General features: G+C 45.3%; 1 protein-coding gene across 4 annotated transcripts in view; it reads right to left on the bottom strand.

The window, feature by feature from the left end:
* The window catches only part of LOC102419310 (latent-transforming growth factor beta-binding protein 1), a 200,530-nt gene extending 186,348 nt beyond the window's left edge, over positions 1–14,182 (bottom strand). For all 4 annotated transcript variants that reach the window (XM_014460572.2, XM_014460573.2, XM_014460574.2 and 1 more), the window contains exon 1: positions 13,789–14,182. In XM_014460572.2, the coding sequence (XP_014316058.1) occupies positions 13,789–14,011 (223 nt within the window). In that variant the 5' untranslated portion in view covers positions 14,012–14,182. The remainder of the gene's footprint in view (positions 1–13,788) is intronic.
* Between the last annotated feature and the right edge of the window lie 7,184 nt (positions 14,183–21,366).

Below are 21,366 nucleotides of genomic sequence, written 5' to 3'. Positions count from 1 at the left end.
CCTACAGAACAGCCTTGATATTTAAGAGGGAGGGTTCTCCAGGGACCTGGGCAAAATGTCAGAGAGAGGGCCCAAGATGTTGCCTAACAGGAAAACAACAATGCTTAGAGCTGGATTCTCAACTTTGGCACTGAGATATTTTGGGCCAAATAATTCTTTGTGGTGGGGCTGTCCTGTGCACTGTAGGCTATTTAGTTGCATTCCTGGCCTTTACCTATTCCATGCCAGGACCACTCCCCCAGTTGGACAACCATAAATGTCCCTCCTGGGGGGCCAAACGTCCTCTGGTTGAGCCATTAGACAAACTCAGCTTTGCGCCTTCCCATCTGCATTAAGGGTGTGAACCAGATATTTCAGAGTAAGAGAGGGAACTGAGCGAGCACCAGCAAAGGATACATACGTGAAATCACAGGGAATCGGAGACAGGGACTAAGACACAGGACCCGGTGTCAGTAGGCCACTGTGGAAAGAAGAAGAACCCAGAGGCTCGTGAAAGAAACACAAGGGGGTTTGACAGCACAAGGTGAGTTTCAGCTTTGCTATGCTTTGCTAATGAGTACATGTTCACTCTCCCTTTCCATTAACTCAACTTGTCTGCGCTGAAAGTGCTCTCAAGTATCATGTTCATAAGCCAGAACCTAAGTCCTGTTGGTAGGGAAGTTCAGGATAGAGACTGTGTTATCAGAAAGCTAGGATGATGGTTGCATGACAGGTTTAGACAACTTGGGTTTCGTTCAAGTGCATCTTCCCTTAAAGACTGTCCTCAAATACTTTCCACATGCTTAATAGTAATCACAAGCAGGACTTCAATAGGATAATCCTATTGAGGGTGGATCCACGCAAATACATCGCCCTTCCCATTTCTCCTGGAAAAACAAATCTATGTCCTGTTACTAGTAGGCCCACAGTGTCACCTTTGCAGACAGTTGTGCAGGCTATGGAATGGAACTTGAGATTTGAGCAACGTCCCAAAGCTGAGGACAAATTCAGTGGCAGTCGCCCACTTCCTGGGATGCTGGCCGAGCTGCAGAACGCAGCTTGCTGCACTGGGGCAGAGGAGGTGAAAATCCTTTGGAGAGCCTGACACATGTCCCTGGGAATTCAGGGGACATGAGCAAAGAGACTTCCTTACTGTCCTCTGGAAAACTGGTAAGGCAGGAGGCAGGCTAGAGCAGGTTGAAATGGTAGGATGAGGAAATAAGGCAGCCTGCACCCAGTATTTCATGTGGCAAGGACGGTATCCTGGGGGCACCCTGCCCAAGAGGCTGCCTGGCAGGGTGAGAAAACCTCAGCTTTAAGAGTGATGGGAACTGAGGTAGGGGAACTGCAAAGGATTAATGTCTTTTGATTACATGGTCGAGTCTCTTCTGGCATTTATACATCACTTCCTAATATAGTAACAGCCTCATATAGAAACTCAATAAATCAGTATAATTAATTCATGATAATATATCTTTCTGAAGCCACTATTAATTATAAAATTAATAGTACCTTGCAAAGGGTAATGCATGGGCCAAACAGCATTCCAATCCCCAGGAACCTGTTAAAAATCTCGCCCCACCTCCCCGACCTACTGAATGGGAATCTGGACTTCATCCGTATTCACAGCGATTCCAACGAACAGTAAAAGGTGATGAGCATGGCTTAGACCAGGGGATCTCCATCAGAGCTATACGCATTTAACAATCGTCTGCATCATTTGTTTTCAACGCCCACCCAGGAATTCTGATTTAGAAGCCTGGGATGTGGGCTGTACATCTGTGCTCTTAAGTAATCCCTGGGATATTTGTTGTGTAACCAGGACGAACAACCACTGATTTAGGGGATGGAGAAGGCAGGTATTTAAAGTCAGGTTTCAGCAACAGCTCCTACCTACTGTCCCACCTCCCCACCATAAACATTTCTACACATGAATCAACTTCTCCTTCCTTAAGTCACTGTCAACCTCCAGCAAAACATCCAATTTTGTCTTCATGATCGATGAGAAGTCCCATTCAAAATGATCAAGAAAGACAAAAATGTCACACCCAGTGGGGATGCACGAAGCAACGCAGGTTGAAAAGACGCCGGAGGCCTCCAACTGGACCCCTGTCCACAGCCGCCTGGGGCATGTGAGTTTGACTCAGCACGGACTTCTCATAAGGGCTTGTTATTTGTGAATGAAGATGAAAGGAACCATTCACCAGCCACCACCAGATTGTTAGGTTTTCTTGTCTAGATTTGGTCTTGGAGGAAGAAAGAACGGGACCTGATTTAAATCAGACCCTGACGCAGCCGCTGTTATTGCTACATACCCAAATATTCGAACTCAGCCATCCCTGGAACAGATCAAATTTCAAATAACCAGCTCAAATAGAGCCCAAACTCTTGAATCCCAACCCGATTTCTAGGACAGACTATTAGGCAAATTGGCACTATTAGTCCCCGGTGCAGTATGTTTCTAAGAGTTAATTTCCTTACATGAGATCCTTCAGAATTCTAAAGTTTTCAAGTAAGTGCCAGGTAAAAAAGAAGAAATACTTTCTCTGGCAGAAAATGGTCTCTAATATGATGAAGCTTGACAGAAGGGAAATGATAATTACTGTAGGAACAGCATGGTCAGAAGTCTTTTACCAAATAAGGTTATGATTTCTGCAGCGAGTGAGTGCATTTCAATAAGAGGGCATTTCCAGTCTGAAGAGCTTAGCTTCTTTTTCAAAATGATGGGAAAATACAAAAGAAATTCTGTTTAATACTAACTTATCTATTTACCAAGTACACAACTTTGGCATGAGTGTTATTATTTTCTTCTTTTCCATACAACGTCATGGATTTCTGGGCACATTATGGGACTCTCAGATGTTTCTAATTACCCTCTGTGTACACCCAATAAAACAGCTGGCTTGAGATGTTATTAATACCACAAGAAGATCCAGGGGGCTCATAAATCACCCTTTCTTCAGAAAGGGACAATGAGGTGGCAAGCAGTGACATAGTCTAACCTTGCTAAAGAAGACTTAAGTTAAAAAAGTTCCAGGGCACTTCCTAATTTGCCGGGAAAAGGGCAGTGGTCTGCTTTTCTCACTGCAAAAGATTTTCAGGTCAAGTTTCCCTTTTACCTCTTCTAGGGAAAATCTGATGAAAATCAGGCTGAGTTTTCGCACTAGGGAAGCTCAGAAAGTCCGAATAATCCAGAACAAAATTTTATTGATTCTGATGGGCATCTGAACTTTGGTCTCCGACTGAAGAAATCTCTCATTACTGCATACTAGTAAAGTTGTTTCTTTTTTTCCACCAAATCTTACCCAAAAGGCCAGCACTGCAGCCATGCCAGTTTTTTCAGTAATTATTGCATGAGTCCAAATTCAAGGTAACAGAGAGGAGCAGGAAGCCATTCCTTAAGCCCATACCCTTCCACTAAACAGAAAAAAATCAAGTTTTAATAAGTGCATCCATGACAGCACTCTATTAAATTGGCAAGGGAAGGGTATCTGTTTCTTCTCATTTTTTGTGTGATATAACTTTGGGGAATGAATCTCAAACTTCCTCACTAACTTTATCCTGCCCCATTTGGTAGTTATTTGATTTTCCTGGACTGCGGAGCATGAAGATGACTGTGTGGCTGCCCTCAAAAACATTTTCACATCATCTGTGATGTTAGTTCCAGGAGGTTTTTCCAACAGTACACAGATGCATTATTCCTTCTCCACTTGCTATATATATATATCGAGATTAAAAGCTCATACAAATGTGCACAGGGGCAAGTCCCTCAGCCCAGCCTGCACCCTCTCCAATCTGGGACCCCTTGGGGAATGTCCTAAATGGGCAGTGGGCAGTCGGACATCCCTCTCACAATCCGGGACTGCTGGCTCCTAACCACTTGCCTGCCCGCCTGCCTGATTGCCCCTAACCGCTTCTGCCTGCCAACCTGATTGCCCCTTAACCACTCCCTTGCTGGCCTGATTGATGCCCAACTGCTCTCCTGCTGGCCTAATCGCCCCCAACTGCCCTCCCCTGCTGGCCCAATCACCCCCAACTGCCCTCCCCTGCCAGCCCAATGCCCGCAACTGCCCGCCCCTGCCAGCCTGATCACCCCAACTGTCCTCCCCTGCCAGCCATCTTGTAGTGGCCATCTTGTGATGACATGAGGGCAGCCATCTTGTGGTGGCCATCTTGTGATGATGTCGCATGTGGCACCACCTAGGCTTTTATTATATAGGACTAGAGGCCCGGTGCGAAATTAGTGCATGGGTAGGGCCCTACCCTAGGCCTGGCCTGTGGTTACGATTGGGGCCTTCAGCTGCCAGCTGGGGTCTTCCTTCCAGCTGCAGCTGGGGCCTTCCTTCCCAGTTGCCAGCTGCTGGCTGCTGGCCAGGGCCTTCCTTCATTCCGTGCCACCCCCTGGTGGTCAGCACATGTCATAGCAAGCAATTGAACTCCTGGTCTCCCGGTCAAACTCCCAAGGGACCACTTTACATATTAGCCTTTTATATATAGAGATGCCAAAGCCCAACACATATGCCAATAAATGCTGTGGGGATATACTTATCCCATAAATGTGATTTCAGTATCTACTTTAAGTCCCGCTTCCTTCAATGTACTCTAGTCTTGGAGCCCAAATTACACAAAGGATAGCAAAACAAAGAAAAGCATGAAGCAGGAGCCTATGTTACAATCAAACAGCACTGGAGATCCCCCTCATCTATTCAAAACGATGACTTGTCCTCCTGCCCACAGCTTCTGGTTCCAAAAAGCGCTCCACAGTTTCAGTGCTCCCACCATTGCCAGCAAGGCTGGCAACCTTCACGAGCTCCTAGGTAAGCAAGTGAACCCCCGTAAGGGGGTGCTCGATCCAAGGCAGAGGGACGGGGTGCTGCTACGTGTGTCTGCCGTGTGATAACTTAGTATCTGACATTAGTTTGTACGCAGTCAAGTCTGCCCAGAGCAAGTCTCACTGAGCAAATAAAGAGCCTTCAGTGCACTCGTAGCAGAGGAGCAGCGAGAGCACATAATGGAAACATCCTGCTCGGTCTCTCTTGCAGCTATTGTGCCGCCAGGATCAGTTCATGAAGGGAACCCGGTCTCCGTGGTGCACAAGGAGCATACCCCACCCGAACCCCAGGAGACGTAAGCTCTCTCCCCATATCCTGGGCCACAGGGGATGCAAATTAACAGGATGTTCTCTTCAGAAGAGAAAGACCTTCTTCAGATCAATCCAAGGTGCCTGAGGACACCCTCAGCCTGCTGCTCCTCGGCAGCCGCAGAGCAGCCCTGCAAGACGTTCAGGGCAGCGCCGATGCATTTTACCCGGTGGGATCAGCGAGGCTGAGCCAGACTGCCAGGACCAGCCAGGCGTCCACCTGAGCCAGACCCCCACGTGTCACTGACATGGGAATGACTAGAGGTCAACAAGGAAGAGAACACCAGCACAGGCAGCAACGTTTGAAACGGATCTTGAGGCCGAGATTCAGGCAGATTGCCGGAGTGGGGAGCAGCAATGCATGCAGCGGGAGCAGCTGAAGGTATGAAAACGTGACTGCACTTCGCCGTGCATGGGATGTCCTCTGCAGTCAGTGTTCAAAATGTCAAGTTCAGCTCCGGACAACGTGCTACGTAGGTGGCCTGTATGTTTCTCCTTTCCTGTGACCCCCACACACTCTCAGATGGTTATTTTACCCCTGTGATTCCAGGTGTCTGAGAATTCTGGATGGAGCCGTATCAGGAAAATTGTGTGTGCACCCCCATCACACGGCCACCTGCATAGACAATGTGCTCTGTCAACAAAAATGCATTCAGCATCTCCAAAGCCAGGCCCAGTGCTGGCGCTGGAGATGCCAGCAGGAAGTAGACAGGTTCCTGTCCCCAAGCAGTTGAGAGTGGAGTGGAAGAACCCGGTGTGAAAACACAGGGGAGGGAGTGACGCTTGCTGACTCTTGAAGCAGCAGTGGGTCACTGCCCAGGCCGGGTGGGTTCAGTGCACCCCCAGGCAGGGCAGCAGTGGGAACACTGGGGCCCTGGGGTAGTCAGTGCCCGTTGGTCTCCCTGGAAGCTCGGTTTGGCAGAAGCAGAGAGGAAGGGGCACAGCCATGGTGAAGGCCGGGGAGCCAGGGAGCAGCTAATCCTGAGGGCCCCGCAGGCCATGCTAAGCAATTTGGAGTTTTCCAAAGACCATTCCATGTGCCCGAGCTGACAGAGGAGGGAAGAATATACACTTTGTGACATCGTGTTACAGACTCCAAGGAATTTTGAAAGGTCATTTATTCTAAGCTAGCCCAGGACAGCCCGTTTGTGGAGTCCTGTCCACCCCCGAGACACAGGCCAGGGATGGCTTAAGCGGTTCAATCAATCACACACGCCTCCCGCGCTGGGCAGCAGACTGCTGAACTCTCTTCTACCAAAGGTTAGTTTCTTCCAAACTGTCCTGACTGGAGACTTAGTCTCAGACGGCCGCTGTGAGGCCCTTACTTGCTCATCTTCAGGAATCTTCCTCTTCAACCAAACAGGACCTCATTTTCTCCTGATTTTGGCTCTTAGGGTCCAACTATTGTCCACCTTGGCCCAACTAACCCCTGGAACCACCTTCCCATGCAGCCCTCCTTCACTGGGCACTCTCCCTTACACACATACATACACACACACACACACACACACACACACACACATACCTGCCCTCAGAAGCAGGAACCAGTTTTATTTCCCTTCCTTAAAAAATAGCTCTGTACCCAAATCATGTGATCTGTCTTATAGGAAACTAGAGGCTCAGTGGATGAAATTCGTGCACTTGGTGGGGGTCCCTCAGATCGGCCTGCAGTCCAAAAGCCCTCAGGGGATGTCTGACTGCTGGCTTAGGCCCACTCCCTACGGGAAGCGGGGTGGGCCTCAGCCGGCAGTTGGACATCCTTAGCGCTGCTGCAGAGGCGGGAGAGGCTCCACCACCACAGCTGTGCTCGCCAGCCATGACCCCACCAATGCACGATTGGGGCCGGGGAAGGACGTGGGAGGTTGGCCAGCCAGGGAGGGACCGTGGGAGGGCTCTAGGACGTGTCCGGCCCATCTCACTCAGTCCCGATCGGACGGACCCCAGCGGCAAGCTAACCTACTGGTCAGAGCATCTGCCCCCTGGTGGTAAGTGCTCGTCACAGCAAGCAGTTGAGCAGCCTTAGCATATCATTAGCATATTTCGCTTTGATTGGTTGAATGGCCGAATGACCGGACACTTAGCATATTAGGTTTTTATTATACAGGATAATGTTTGAGAAAGAGGTGATCCAGCATTTTTAGTCATTCATTTCTTTACTGACATCCCTACACTTTTTATTATCCATAACCTAGATTCCTTCTACAATCATTCCAGCACCTTTTTTTTTTACCCAATGACTTGCTTACCTCTATCTTCTGTGTTTGAGGTTCTTTATCAACAGATATTACACAAAGGATACCCTGATACAATACAATATCAATACCGAAATAAAACCTAACCCAACAGGATGTATCAGAAAAGTTTACATAAATTCTCCTAACACCAGCCTTTGGAAGATGCTCCACAGCTTAGATAAAATAACCAGCACAGTCACAGAGCTCGGTTATAAGGTCTGTGATGTTCCCTCTCAGAGCTCACTATTCACACCATTCAGGTCTCTGATCTGGGATCATCTCACCAGGGAGCCCTTTCTGGCTGTCTAGAAGAGCAGTCCTCACCTTCCCACACCCCACTCTCTGTCCCTCTCTCAGTGCTGTACTTCTTCATAGCATTTATAACTCCCTGAAATTCTATCATAGAGAATGCTCCTTACAGTGTATTTCTAGTAGCAATTATTAATTATGGTCAAATACAGGTAACATAAAATTGACTATCGTGAGCATTTCCAAGTCTCTATAGTGTTAAGTACATTCAGACTGTTGTGCATTCTATCACCACAACTTTCTCATCTTGCAAAACTGAAACTCTGTGCCCATTAAAATGATTCTCTATCTCCACCCTTTCACCAAACCCTGACAACCACCACTTTCTCCCTCTACAAATCTGACTGCATCAGGTAACTCGTACCAGTAAAATCATACAGTATTTGTTTTATTTGGCTGACTCATTTCACTTAGCATAAGATTCATATATGTTGACTCATACATGTTGATTCATACAAGATTCATACATGTTGTATAGCCGCATGATATTTTTTAATGTTGCATGTTCAAGGACTTTGTCTATTTTGTTCATTGCTATATTTCTAATGCCTAAACCAATCCTGGGCACAGAGCAGGCGCTCAATTAAAATATGGTAAATGAATCATTGCTCCTAATACCAGCCTTTGTTGGGTGCTCCACAGCTTAAATAAAATAAAAAAGGAAATGCCTTACATTATGACATTTACTCAGTATTAAAAAATGAAATCATTTGAAAAGATCATATGTGGGAGTAGTTTGACAACTTCTTACGCATTCTCGACTGCCCAAATGAAAGGCAACCGCTTTCTTTTAGTATTGCATTGGATCATCTTTAAACAACATAAAACCTGTAGCCATGCATTACGGGGGAAATATATGCCCCAGTTCATCAAAAAGTGGCATGTTGGTATTGGATTGGTTTCTGTGCTGGATAAACATCAAGGGATCCAAACAATGACAACTGGCAGACGACGAAAGATTCAGTGTCTGAACTAAGTTGCCAGAAAAAAAAATCTCAATGCCTCCCCCTCCTTGAGCAGTGCTGATTTATTTAATGCCTCGTGGTGAGAGAATTTTCTTCCCTCCTTAGGAGGAGAGCCTACATAATGAGTGTGGCAGCATGGCCCGCCTCCATTCCCCATCAAAGGCTGGAGGATTAAGCTGCTGCTGTTAGGCGTACGGGGGAGGTCCCAAGCAGAGCAGCACGCCAACCTCAGGGCAGTTCAAAGCGTCTCCAGGTGGTCACTGTTACTAGGGGCTATTCAGAAGCTAAGACTATCAAAACACTAGTTTCCTACCTTAAACACACAACTTCCCTCTTTTTTTCGAAATGATAAATGCCAATGTCCCCTTTCCAGAGGACGTTAGTAAGATCCACAAGAGCAAAGTCCTAATTCCTAAGCTTGACATCAATCGAAGCCCTTCATAGCCTTGCCCCAATCTACTTTCCTGGACTTGTCATCTGTCACTCCCTTTCATTCTTTCTACATTTAAGGAAAACTACTGCCAATTCCCAGAAACCACCTGTGCCTTCTCGTCTCCACACCTATTTCTGATGGGTAAATCCTTCCCACATCAACTTTACCTCTCCCTTCCCTCTACTTCCCATTCACCTTTATTTTGGAACCTACCAATGTTTCAAGTTGAATGCCCCTGCCCCTCCATCGCCAACCAGCCACATGTATTTACCTAGACCCCACCATGAGCCGATCTGTTTAGCAGCTGGGGGTGGCCTGGTGAACTACACAGAAAAACTGCATGCCACCCCTCTTTTCTCAGAGCATCCCTCCTCAGCTCAAAGGGACAGCTCCTCCTCTGGGCTCCTGCAGGGAGATTTCTACTTTGAATTAAGGTTATTTATGTACACTCCTCATCTCCTTCAAATATACGCTCTGAGAGGGCAGCTGTAGGATCTGCTTCTCCTGGAAAATCAAAGACAGTGTTTTATATATAATCACTCAATATTTGGTCCCAGGAGGCACCATGGGAGGGCAGGAGGTATTTGGACTCCTGGATAGGAAAAGTGATTTAAAGTCACCTTGAAACAAACCACGAAAGCCTTGGTCCACATATCTCCAAAATGTAATACCACCATTTACTTTTTCTCAGGGGGAATAAGCATCAAATAAAGTAACATATGGGAACTTACTTTTTAAATTATCGAATTAATTATTCAATTGGTGCTAATGGAATGCAAGTCCCTGGTAACCTCTCAGAGAAAGCATCCTACAAACCCAATGTGTTATTTTAGCAATCCCAATGGCTTTTCAATGTCTCTACAAATAACTTCTGCCAAGGGGCAGTATTATTTTATTTGAAATACTCTAGCCGTGACAACATGAATTCCTATGCTCTTCTTATTAGAGGAACTTGTGATTCTATAAACAACTTAAAAATATCAGAAGGTCATCTTCACTATATCCCTATGGAATGGAAAGAATCCACTAAAGCAACAACAGTTAACCTGCTGGCCCACCCAACTGGGGACATGTTTCCATTTTTTAAGAAGGCAAAGGCAGGGAGAGCAAGAAGGCAAAGCTCAGAATGCCACACACACACACACACACACACACACACACACACAATGTTATTATAATTAAAAATCTGCTTATGTTATAGGAAATACCACTTAGTGTAAATATTCTGTTACATCATACTAATACCACGTTCATAAAAATGAGTTTATTCTAAAATCTCAGAGTACTTCCCTTGGATGTCATCCTCATTCGGGCCTCACTATTAAAGTCACATTAAGTGGAAGTTATACTTAAGATTTCCCCAACTGAATACTCAAAAACAGAGAGCATGTGCTTAAGAGTAAAGAAAAACGCGCCTGCCTCTCGCATCTGAGCAGCCCAGGCTCACCATCAGCAGGGGCCAGAAACACCACCACAGAAAATGCAGGATAGAAGGGAGACTAACCCTGTGCCTGCTACAGAACCACCCTCTGCAGACCTGTCATCCCCTGCATCGTTCAGCGGAGCGACATGGGCCCAAGAAGACAGAAAGCCAGAACGTGCCCAAGAGCTTGATGAAGCCAGATCTGAACCCAAGGCTGTTGGCCTCTCAGTTGTTTGTTTTCTATTATATCATTGAGCCTTCCCACACACTCAACCCTCCACAAGGCCCTTCAACTGTCCCTCCTACACATCATGGTCAGACCTCAGGGAGTTAAGTAAACAGGGGACATAAGGAGATCTAAGATCTACACCTCGCTGACTTAATCTATACTCAGGCAAACTCACATAAGCCACTGTGCCTAAGGTTCCTTATCGAAAAAAGCAGTGACAACAATATTTCTTCCATTTCTTTAAAACACACACACACACACACACACACACACACACACACACACACACCTGGAAATCACCATGTAAATTCAAAAGCAGTGCTGTTGTTCCAATGATCAAAATGGATTATTTCATTAAGGTGCCTTGACTATGAAGTCCATATGGTTTTCCCCGTATTATTCTGACTTCTTGGAGCAGGGGCCAGCAAACTATGGCACTCAAACCAAATGTGGCCAACAGACAGTTTTTGCAACAGCCACACCCATTCTCGAACATACTGTCTATGGCTGCTTTGATGACCAGGACAGGGTTGAGTGGTTGGGACACAACCTGTATGGCAGAGATGTCTAAAATATTTACCATCTGGCCCTTTACAGAAAGATTTTGCCAGCCCCCATCTTTTATAACCGAAGACAGTAGCTAACAAGTTATTGGAGGCCAAGGAGAATTGCTAACAAGTTACAGTAAATTTTGGATTTTCCTCACACTGTACTATTTTTCCGTATACACATATCTTATGTGTCAAAAGATTTAATATACTATAAACAAATATATAGAGAGAGAAAAGCAATACATTTGAAAAACCACTTTTTCTATGTAATTAATAAAGTTCTGTTAAACCAGTAAAGTCCACAAAGATATCATGTATGTCTGAAAAATGGATTTATAAAATTTTCTGTTTGTCTGAAGAACCATAATCTATAAATTTTACAAAAATGCCATTCTTAAAAAAATAAAACTTGTCCCTCAAATTATCCAGTATTTGAATTAAAATGTAAAGAGGCAAGAGATATAGCTCAGGATGTAAATGAAATAGTTCCCATGATTTCCGATGTGAAACTGTTCCTTACTACCCCCCCCACACACCCTCTTTTATTTTACTTTACTTTTATTAAACTACTCTGCCAATCCTTTTGTGACAGAGTTGAGTGCTGGCTTTGAAATGTTTCTGTAAATAATTTTTCTGCATTTTAAATTTTGAACAGGTTACCTGTATTCTGTTCCTAAACATTTGCTCAAATGCCAGAGGACGAAAGTTTGTGGCATGTTTTAACAAGCAGACTTCCTCTATTTCTCAAAGTCTTTAAATATTTAGTTTCAAAATGAATACACTGTGAGCCAAAAAATTACTACCCATCCGATTACTTTGTCATTCCTACTGTAAGGATTTGTGAAAAATGCAAGGAGGTGGGGGAGCAGGCGTTGTTGGCGATGGAGGAGGGACAGCAACGAGAGGAAGGAAAACAATCAAGAAAAGTACAAGTGAGAAAAGCCATTAAGCCCACAATAACCTGCTTGGAACTGTCTTTTCCCTTCCCCTCCTTGTCTAAAACCCTCTGAAAAAGCCTGAAAATCATATTACTTATCCCTCTTTCAAAGGCATAAGGTTTTAGAGGTGCACTGAATTTCAGGGGTCACGACACCTAAGCCATTTGTTTTACGGATGAGAAACACTGAGGTTCAGAAATATGAACTGTCACGTCCTGTGGATTAGCTGGTCATTAGTGGCAGGACAAGGACCAGAATCCAGTTTCCTGACCATCAGTTCCACACACTTCCCATTAGGCTCGGCTCTCTGCCCTGCTGAGCGTAATGTGCCATTTGGCACCTGACAGCTAAATTCTTTTAAAAAGATGCCTAAAGCACCCCTAGTGTAGCCAGGAAATTCACAATACCTTTTTAAATAGTGGCTATGGCGCATGCTTTTTCCAAGTACAGACGAACAACAACCCGAGTTAGACCTCGTAAGGATTAGGAGTCACAATAAAGCAGAATAATCCAAGAGCAAATAGGGACCTCAAGCTGCCTCCCTGTGTTCTGTCTTCATGGAAATCAGTTTGAAATAGACACCCCCCCTTCTCTTACCCCCCCCGAGACATACACTCCCAAGACTAAACAGCAATATTCCATAAAAAGACCAGATCTAGCCAGTGTTATTATCTGTCTGACATTGGGTTATTCTTGTGAGTAACTCGTAAAGTAACGTGGGTGTCTGTGATTATTTGAGTACACATGGCAAACCATAATTGGTCAAAGAAATAATAAAAGACATTTTTCCGTGACAAAAATACTGTATTGAATGACAACCTGGCAGTGTGACAGCATTCGGTGGACCGCAATACTTTCCCCACTTACAAAAAAGTAAAAAAGAAACAAAAATTTTTTTAAAAAAAGTTAAAAGCCTTTTTTTCCTGCAGTCAGTCATGACTATGGTTCATATTTAAATTATTTATGAAATATTCAAAGGTTTCCAGTGCTGACAGTAATCCACGAGCATATATCCCCCCAAAACCTATGTCCTATATCAATTTATAATTCAGGCTTTTGATAGAGAGCAGAAACACAGCCAAAGATGCAAGTCTGTGTCCCTTTCTACAAGCTAAAACACAGGGCTCCAACAATTTTTAAAATTTCTTTAGAACATATTTATGGAGTACAAATTTAAAATTAATCACCACCTTCCAAACGTTACAACAGGAGTCATATCTAACATAAATCCTATGTACACTGAGAAGAGAAGATTTGAAGTCAATCAGCCCAAGTTGTGGTCTTCATCTCAAACTATTTCCTTCCGTCCAACTGATACGTCCCCATCACCACACGGCTGCCTCAATGATAAGCAATAAGGGGCAATTACCCTAGTTGCCATTTCTCTAAGAACCAGTCTAAAAATTATTCCAAAAGTAATTTAAAAGTTCTCTTGAAAAAAAAAAAAGAAGCATATTTAGACTCAGAGAAACCCATTCAAACAGAGAGCAGTGTGTGAATGGGCAGTCGGGGGGGGGGGGGCATCTAAATGCTACGATCTCATAAAACTGCTCGATAAGGACAGTCAGGGACTGTGGAGGAACTCACCCACTCGGAAGTTCGTGGCCGTCAGGGTGTCGGCAGCATGACCATTCTCACTAATGAGAGTGGTGGTGTTCCCCTTCTCACAGCTGTTCTGACAGCTGCCCTTGGTGCAGGTCACTCTACAGATGCTCGGAGTAAAGACCACCTTGATGCGGCCAGTGTGGTTACTCACTAGGAGCGGAGGCAGGGAGAAAAAGAACAACAAACACATCAGCTTAGTATCCATGAACTTGCCTCAGAAGGTTTCAAAAAAAAAAAAAAGAAGAAGGTGAAAAAAAAGAAAGGAAAGGGGCGCGAGGGGGAAAGAGAGAGCCCACAACCCGACAGGTTTAAGGAAGGAGGGAAGCCGTCAGTGCTCGCTGCTCTGTATCCAGTGGTGTCTCTGAAACAGGAGTAGGAAGCTTAGCAAACAGAACTCTGGGATGCACTCCAAAACCACATTTGAAGTCGAGTCACTGGAGTGGGATTACTAACCACAATGCTGCACTTTATTCACGGGCAGACAAAGAGCAGTACCGAGGGCACGACAGATGAAAGAGCCAACCCTGACAGGCAGATGTAATGCAAAGAGGTTGGCCATGCACCTAGTGGTGAATAAACGCTTGTGTCCTCGCCTCGCATACTTTCCCTGTTTCTCCACTTATGAAGTCACCGTTGCAGCCCGACCCCTGGAAATGTTTTAGGCATGCGGCATGTCTGAAAACATCTGTCTCAAATCTCCTGGCACCGCCGGCCGCAGTGATCGAATCCCGTGACGCAGCTGCGGGAGCCCAGCTTTTTCACAACTCCGGGGCGTTCTTTCTCCGTGTAAACGTACGCAACGTATATTTTGTTTGAGTGTGAACAGGGTCCATCTCGGGAAAAGTGAGGCCAGCTCGCAGGGCTGCACGGCTGCCTCGATTCAAATACCACCCTGGAGCTCTCGCTGCTGCACTCACAGGGCCCTCGATCAACCAAACGCTGTAACTCGGCTGCACAAATGCATAAAATGGGCAGGAATCTAAATGCCAGGTTCTAGGTTGGAGCCCTGGCTCAGCCTGGTGTGACTTTGGACCTGTCATTTCACCTTTCCTCTAAGACAGGAAAGAATTGGAATGGATGCTTTCTAGCCAGTTCTAGCTTTCAATGTCCTTATCAGGGGTCAGCAAGCTATGGCCCCCGGATCAAATCTGGCCCGGTGCCTGCTTTTATAAATAAAGTTTTACTGGAACACGCCCACACTCATTCATGTATGCACTGTCTACGGCCACTCTTGGCCTGTAACAGCAGAGCTGCCCAGAGAATGTATGGCCTCACCCAGAGCTGCTGTTCACAGCCAAGTCCCACTATGACCTCTCTGGCAAAGTGTGATACCGAAACCCTATTCTAACTTATTTCTACATCTGTGGCAGCCAGTCTTTTCTCTTCCCGGGAGCCCAGGCAGAAAGCAAAGATGGTAGCAGCGGCTGAAGACAGTTGGTTCGTTTTTTGAGGCTTTATGGCCAGTAGAAAACAGTGCCCGATCTGCGGCCCCTGGGTCCCTCCTCTGCCCTCTCCTGCCCACCAGAAGCAAGTCTCCCCTATTACATGCTTTTATTTTACCACAATTATACTTTCAGAAAATCATCGAAGAGGCCTCTATAGGCAGGCCCTCAACAAAAGAAACTGTCATCAACATCTGAGTTTGGAAACAAAGAACCGTAACCAAATAAGCCATTAGAATTTCAAGGCTGGAATGGGGCCTCCAAGGTCCTCGGACACAACCTTGATGGAAACGAGTCTATTGACAGGGAGCTCACTCTCCACTAAGTTGGCCCATGCAGTTACGGGCAGTTCCTAGCAAGCGCTCTTCCTTCTGGAGCTGAAGCGTATCCTCACAGTCGGCTGCACCCACGAGTCCTAATTCAGTTACCCTGGGCTCACAGTCTAATGCCTCCTCCACACGGCAGGCCTTCAAGTTCAAAAAGATAACTGCCGCGTAAACAAAGAAGGCTGCAGTTAGAGGGAAGTGAAGACACCAGCCCGGGTGGGTCCTCTTCACTTTACAATAGAAAACAATTCCTCCGGAGGAGAGATACCACCCGTTCTCTTCAGATGTTTTTTCCGAGGCCATTTCTTCGGCATGCACCAGTGCTTCTAACAAACACAGGAGGTCGGGACTCACAATCTGAGGTGGGGAGAGACCCTTGCGGCCGAGCAGGTCTTCCAAAACCTTCCAACATGGTGTGCAGAAACCTTCTTCTCAAAGGCCAAATAGTAACTCTGTCAGGGTTCCGGGCCTAAAGGACTCTGTCGCAACTATTCAATGCTGCAGTGGTCACAGGAAAGCAGCCTCTCAGAAACAATATGTAAATGAGTGGGGGCAGCTGCGTTCCAATAAAACTTTATTCTTCTTCTCAAAGGCTGACTCCTGCTTTAAATGCTTAGATGACATTCAAACTTTTCTACGGCTGTATCTCAGAGATTTTACAAACGACAACAGAATTCAGATTTGACGATCAGTTTTATTTCTTTACAGTAGCACAAAAAAAAAAAGAAATCAGCCTACACTCTAAGCTGTTAAACGATGCTTAACAAATATCTTGAGAATAGTTTGTGTGTGTGAAGCCCAAGGATAAAAAGAGACAACATAGTCCCACTTCAAAAGAATATAAACATATTTTTTCTGGCTCTGGGTTCAATAACGAAATGAGAAGTGGTGTGCCAACTATTTTGTCTTCTCTGGCATTAGCTCGTGGCACCTGCCCTGCAGATGCTCGCATCGGCACCTAAATTATGCTCCCTCCGGCAACCGAAGACATCCAACAAAAGCAAGCGCTTGGTCGTCATTCCCAATTCACCTCCCAGCTCCAGTAGTCCCTAACAGGCACTTGAGATTCTCTGAGCCTATTGTTTTTAAAAACTGATTCTATTTCTTTGCCAAAAAAAAAACTGGCTTAGAATCATCTGGATTTTCAAAAAGGCAGAGACAGTTTCATATGACTTAATTCTGAAATTTTACAATGTTCACATCTTCTTGGAAGCAGAAGACACGTTTTATGTCATATTTCCCCTTGTGTTTTACAAGAATTCTGGTATAAAAGAATCTAATTCTAAAACAGACACTTGGATTCTCAGCGGGTGCTCCTGTGTCTTCAAGCATTTATTTATTCATTAGAAATAACTTTAGTCAACCTCAAAATCAGCGTTGAAACACAACTGTTTGACACTCAATTGTCCTTCACAGCTTTAAGAGGATCTCCATAAAAATTAAATGGATTAGGAAATACACTTTCCTATCCACACTCCTTTCAAATCATTTCCACATATCTAGGGTATCGGGTAAAGAGAGTTTGAATTATTTTTGTGGGTGGTTTGTCGTTGTTTTTAGGTGCCTTTAAAATACTTTATTTGGGGAACTCTCAAAACTAAGTTAACACAGCTCAGAGTTTCAGATGCCTCACATGTGACAAGCTGAAGACAATGCGCCTCACCTCTCAAGAGTTCTGTGAGAATTGAGTGACAGTGGCCTTTCCTACGGAGGCCACTTGGTCCCTAAGAGGCCTCTTCCTCAAATGCCTTGACTAAGTGAAAACTTGAGGACCCCTGGGGCCTTGCATGGAGCACGTTCCAAATAAACATGAAATAAATGAAGTGACCCAAAGGATGACTGGACAACCCCACAGAGAGGGGGGCCTCACGGATGTGGGGGTCATTCTGGTATACAGCTCTGAAGCCCACAGTCACATCAGTGGCAGAAGACCATCCCCAAGTGGCACCTATGGGCTGACTAAGGATCGCACACCTGAGAAGCAAGAGGCAGGCCAGTCAGGAGTTAACAGAGAGACTGTTGGCACAGCTTTCACGTGCTTGGTCCCTCCAACCAAAAAAAAAAATGTAATTTTCAGATCCCCGTCGGTCCACCGGCCCCAGAAACGTGAAGCAAGCACTTTCAGACCGTGGGTTTAGAGGCCTGGCTAGGAACACAGATTGCCTGGAGCCACGGAGCACCTCCACGGGGCCTCCTAGTCAGTCAGTCCGTCAAGACACTCGAGAGTCAACATCCTGTCTGCAGCTTCTGCCAGGCCCTGTGTGAGTTTATACCTCCGAGAAGAGGCGCTGGCACCCGGGGGAAGGCAAACCACAGATATTCCGAGTGAATGGCGACGGGGATGGGAGGGAAGCAGATACCCTTTCCATATAAAAAAAAAAAAAAGCTTTCATTGCTGCTTCCCAATCATTAATGACGGGGAAGAATTCAAAAATGCGAGTCTTGTTCCCGACAAATGGACTTCAGGCTAGAAAAGAGCACAGCTGCCCTCTTTCAGTCATTAGACTAGGATGGGACCAAAAGCCACGGCAGCCAAAGAAATAAACAGAACAAGTTCAAGACTCACATCAGATGTCAGGAACGAATACCATCTCCCCTGCATTCAGTCAGAATGCTGCGACCCACAGCACATGACACGCATCCAACGCACACGGCGGGGACCACCAGCACAGGCGATGTCCTGGCGAGGCAGACGCAGCCTCGCTGCGAGGACAAGCCACCACCCGGCCCATGACCGAAGCCAGTCCCAGGAGACCTCGGAGCTGATGCAGTGACAGAAACAAGGCTAATAGCTAATTCTTCCACTTGCAGTCCGCTGCTTGCCTGAAGGCCAAGAATTCTTTGAAGGACAAATCATCAACGTATTAAATAATGCTTAGAATAACAGGGCTTGATTGTTCGGCTCTCCAGGCTTACGTAACTCCTCCTGGACTGGTAAAATAATGCCCACAGAATACTCTGTGTTCCTCGAGAAAGGTGCTACGTAAAGAGAAATTTATATCGAGTCTGTGACTTCATCAGATTGCCCTAGTCCCGGGAAACCCTCCAAGAGGGAACTCAGAGGGGATGTCTCGTTCTGATGTGGGCTCTTCTTCAGATAAGCATCTAGAGTTACAATCCAACACCATCTCTTGAGTTTTTCCAAGGAGAAGTAACTAAACAAAGAGGGACACAGATAAACAGTTGCTACATTGGCGATATAAATGAAAACATCTGAGCTTCCTCCTCCTCTCAATTCTCCCTTAATATTCACTAAAGGCAACTGTATGTCAGATATTCATCTCTCTCTTTCCCATACACACGTGATTTCCTTCCATTTTTATACTGTAAGGAGACAGACCTATAGAGAGGCCAACAAGGAGAGCCTGTTAAATCATTTCATACAAGAATAAATTTTTGGACCCATTCCGAGTTTCTGAAAGAATTTTTTACTGCTCATCAAAAGCAGGGGTTAAATGAATACCATGTTTGAAAATGTAAATACAGTCCCAAAAATACCCACTTGGGCAGAAATGCAGACACTACCTAGCACACACAGTCACGCATGGCCTTGCTTATTGTTTCAGAGAAAAAAGAAATTATAGAAAATTTATAGAAAATAGAAATTACATGCTATAACGCCCTGGTTCCCACTTCCCAAGAATACCCCACCTCCCATTGTCCCCATTCCACTCCATTGCTGATAATGCTCTATTTCTGTTCCCTTTACAGAAAAGCTCCTCAAAAGAGCTGTTCTACTGGCTCTCTCCACTATCTCCCCTCCCATTCTCACTTGAACCTCCTGCAATCAAGTTTTCCCTGTCAACACTTCACCAAAGCCACCCATCTGAAGTGGTCTTCGTATTGCCAAAGCCAATGGCAAATTCTCTGGCTCTTTCTTACTCAAACTTTCAGCCTCCCTGACAGTAGAACACTGCTTCATAGAATACTCTTTCTTCACTTTGCTCCTACCTCGAGGACCACTGCTCCTCGTGATGCTACCCAGGGGGGGCCCCAGAACTCAGACTTTATGGATTTGGCAATACCATCTACAGACTTCTGTACAGAAAATGTTTAAGTATAGCCTGGACCACCTTTCCCTTGTGTATGCATGTGTGCATGTGGGTACTGAAGGTGTGTGTGTGTGTGTGTGTGTGTGTCCAAGAACCCAACTAGTCAACTGCTTATGGAACTTTGCTGAGTAGATGTCTAATGTCTCATGTACCCAACTCCACACCTGTTCTTTGGCAAGTCTTCCATCTCAGAAAATGGCAAATCAATTCTTGACCTTTTGTCACCGAAGACTCAACACAGCAGCAAATCTTATTTAGCTCTATTTCCAGAAGTTGACAATTTCTCAGCACCTCATGACAACACTGGTGGAATCCACCATCATCCTTTGTCTGGATTATTTCGATGGTCTCCTACCTGGACTTCCTGCTTCTACCTTTCCCCTCCTATAGTTTATTCTCCACTCAGCACACAGTGCATCCTTTTTAAATGTAGGTCAGTTAGATCATGATGCTCCTCTCTTCAGTGGTTCCCACTCTAAATCAGAATACAAGCCAATGACCTAGGAGGCCCTCCACAACTGTGACCTCCCTGACCTCATCTGCTACACCTCTCTCCAGCCCTCTCACTCTGGCTTCCTTGCTATTCTTCAAATATTGGGCACACCCCTGTCTCGGGCCTTTGCCCTTGCTGTCCCCTCTGCCTAGAATACTCTTCCCCACATATACACAGCTTCTTCCATCAACTCCTTAAAGACTTCTCCAGAATGTCACCTTATCAAGAGGCCTTTCCTAACTACCTGGCATGAAACTGCAACACCCCCACACTTCTATCCCTCAAACCCTGCTTTACATTTCCTATCCTATATAATAAAAGGCTAATATGCAAATCGACCAAATGGCAGAATGACTGGTTGCTATGATGCGCACTAACCACCAAGGGGCAGACGCTCAATGCAGGAGCTGCCCCTTGTGGTCAGTGCTGGGAGCGCCACTCAGCCAGAAGCCAGGCTCATGGCTGATGAGCACAGCGGCAGTGGCGGGAGCCTCTCCCACCTCCGCAGCAGCACTAAGGACCCCTTGGGGGATGTGTGACTGCCGGCGCGAGGGCACAGGCCAGGCTGAGGGACCCTTTCCCCCCAGTACACGAATGTCATGCACCGGACCTCTAGTTTAGTATATACTTTAGTAAATACTTTATATATGTGGTGTTTGATTATTGTCACCAGAATACAAACTCCAGGAGTGTCCTGGTCACTACTATATACCCAACATGTGTCATAAGTAAGTGCTCAAGAAATAATTGAATGAATGAACAAACTTCACTGACAGAAAGCTAAATAACAGTATTTGTCTATAGGGTAATTGTTAGCAGTGTAAAAAAAAAAAACACCAAAGAACACTCCTATACACCTTTAGCCTCCAAATACTCCTGTTACATGCTATATTTGTCAGAGATAAATGTTTCAGCCATAGAAGTTTCAGGTCAAGGGAAAGCACAGTTGTTGTTAATCAGGAAACTCTGCAATTATTACAAAACACATTTTTCCCCAAATCATTAAAATGTTACCCCAAAATGGGCAATGATATAAAAAAGTAAAAATTTTCAATTAAACATGCCAATGAGAGCATAACTGAGTAAACAACAGGAAACAGAAATTTCTCAAACACTTTTCAATAGCAAAATAGACAATTATTTGCTCCCAGAATTTCACAACATATTATGCAAAAAATCAAACTGACAAATGATGGAAATTTCCTTTAATTCTATAAATAAAATTTATGATGTGTCAACAGTTGAGT

The sequence above is a fragment of the Myotis lucifugus genome, unplaced genomic scaffold (assembly GCF_000147115.1).
Source record: "Myotis lucifugus unplaced genomic scaffold, Myoluc2.0 scaffold_134, whole genome shotgun sequence".
In the NCBI taxonomy this organism is placed as follows: Eukaryota; Metazoa; Chordata; class Mammalia; order Chiroptera; family Vespertilionidae; genus Myotis; species Myotis lucifugus.
Note: the sequence above shows the minus strand (reverse complement) of the source record. Positions and strands in the feature narration are given on the sequence as shown.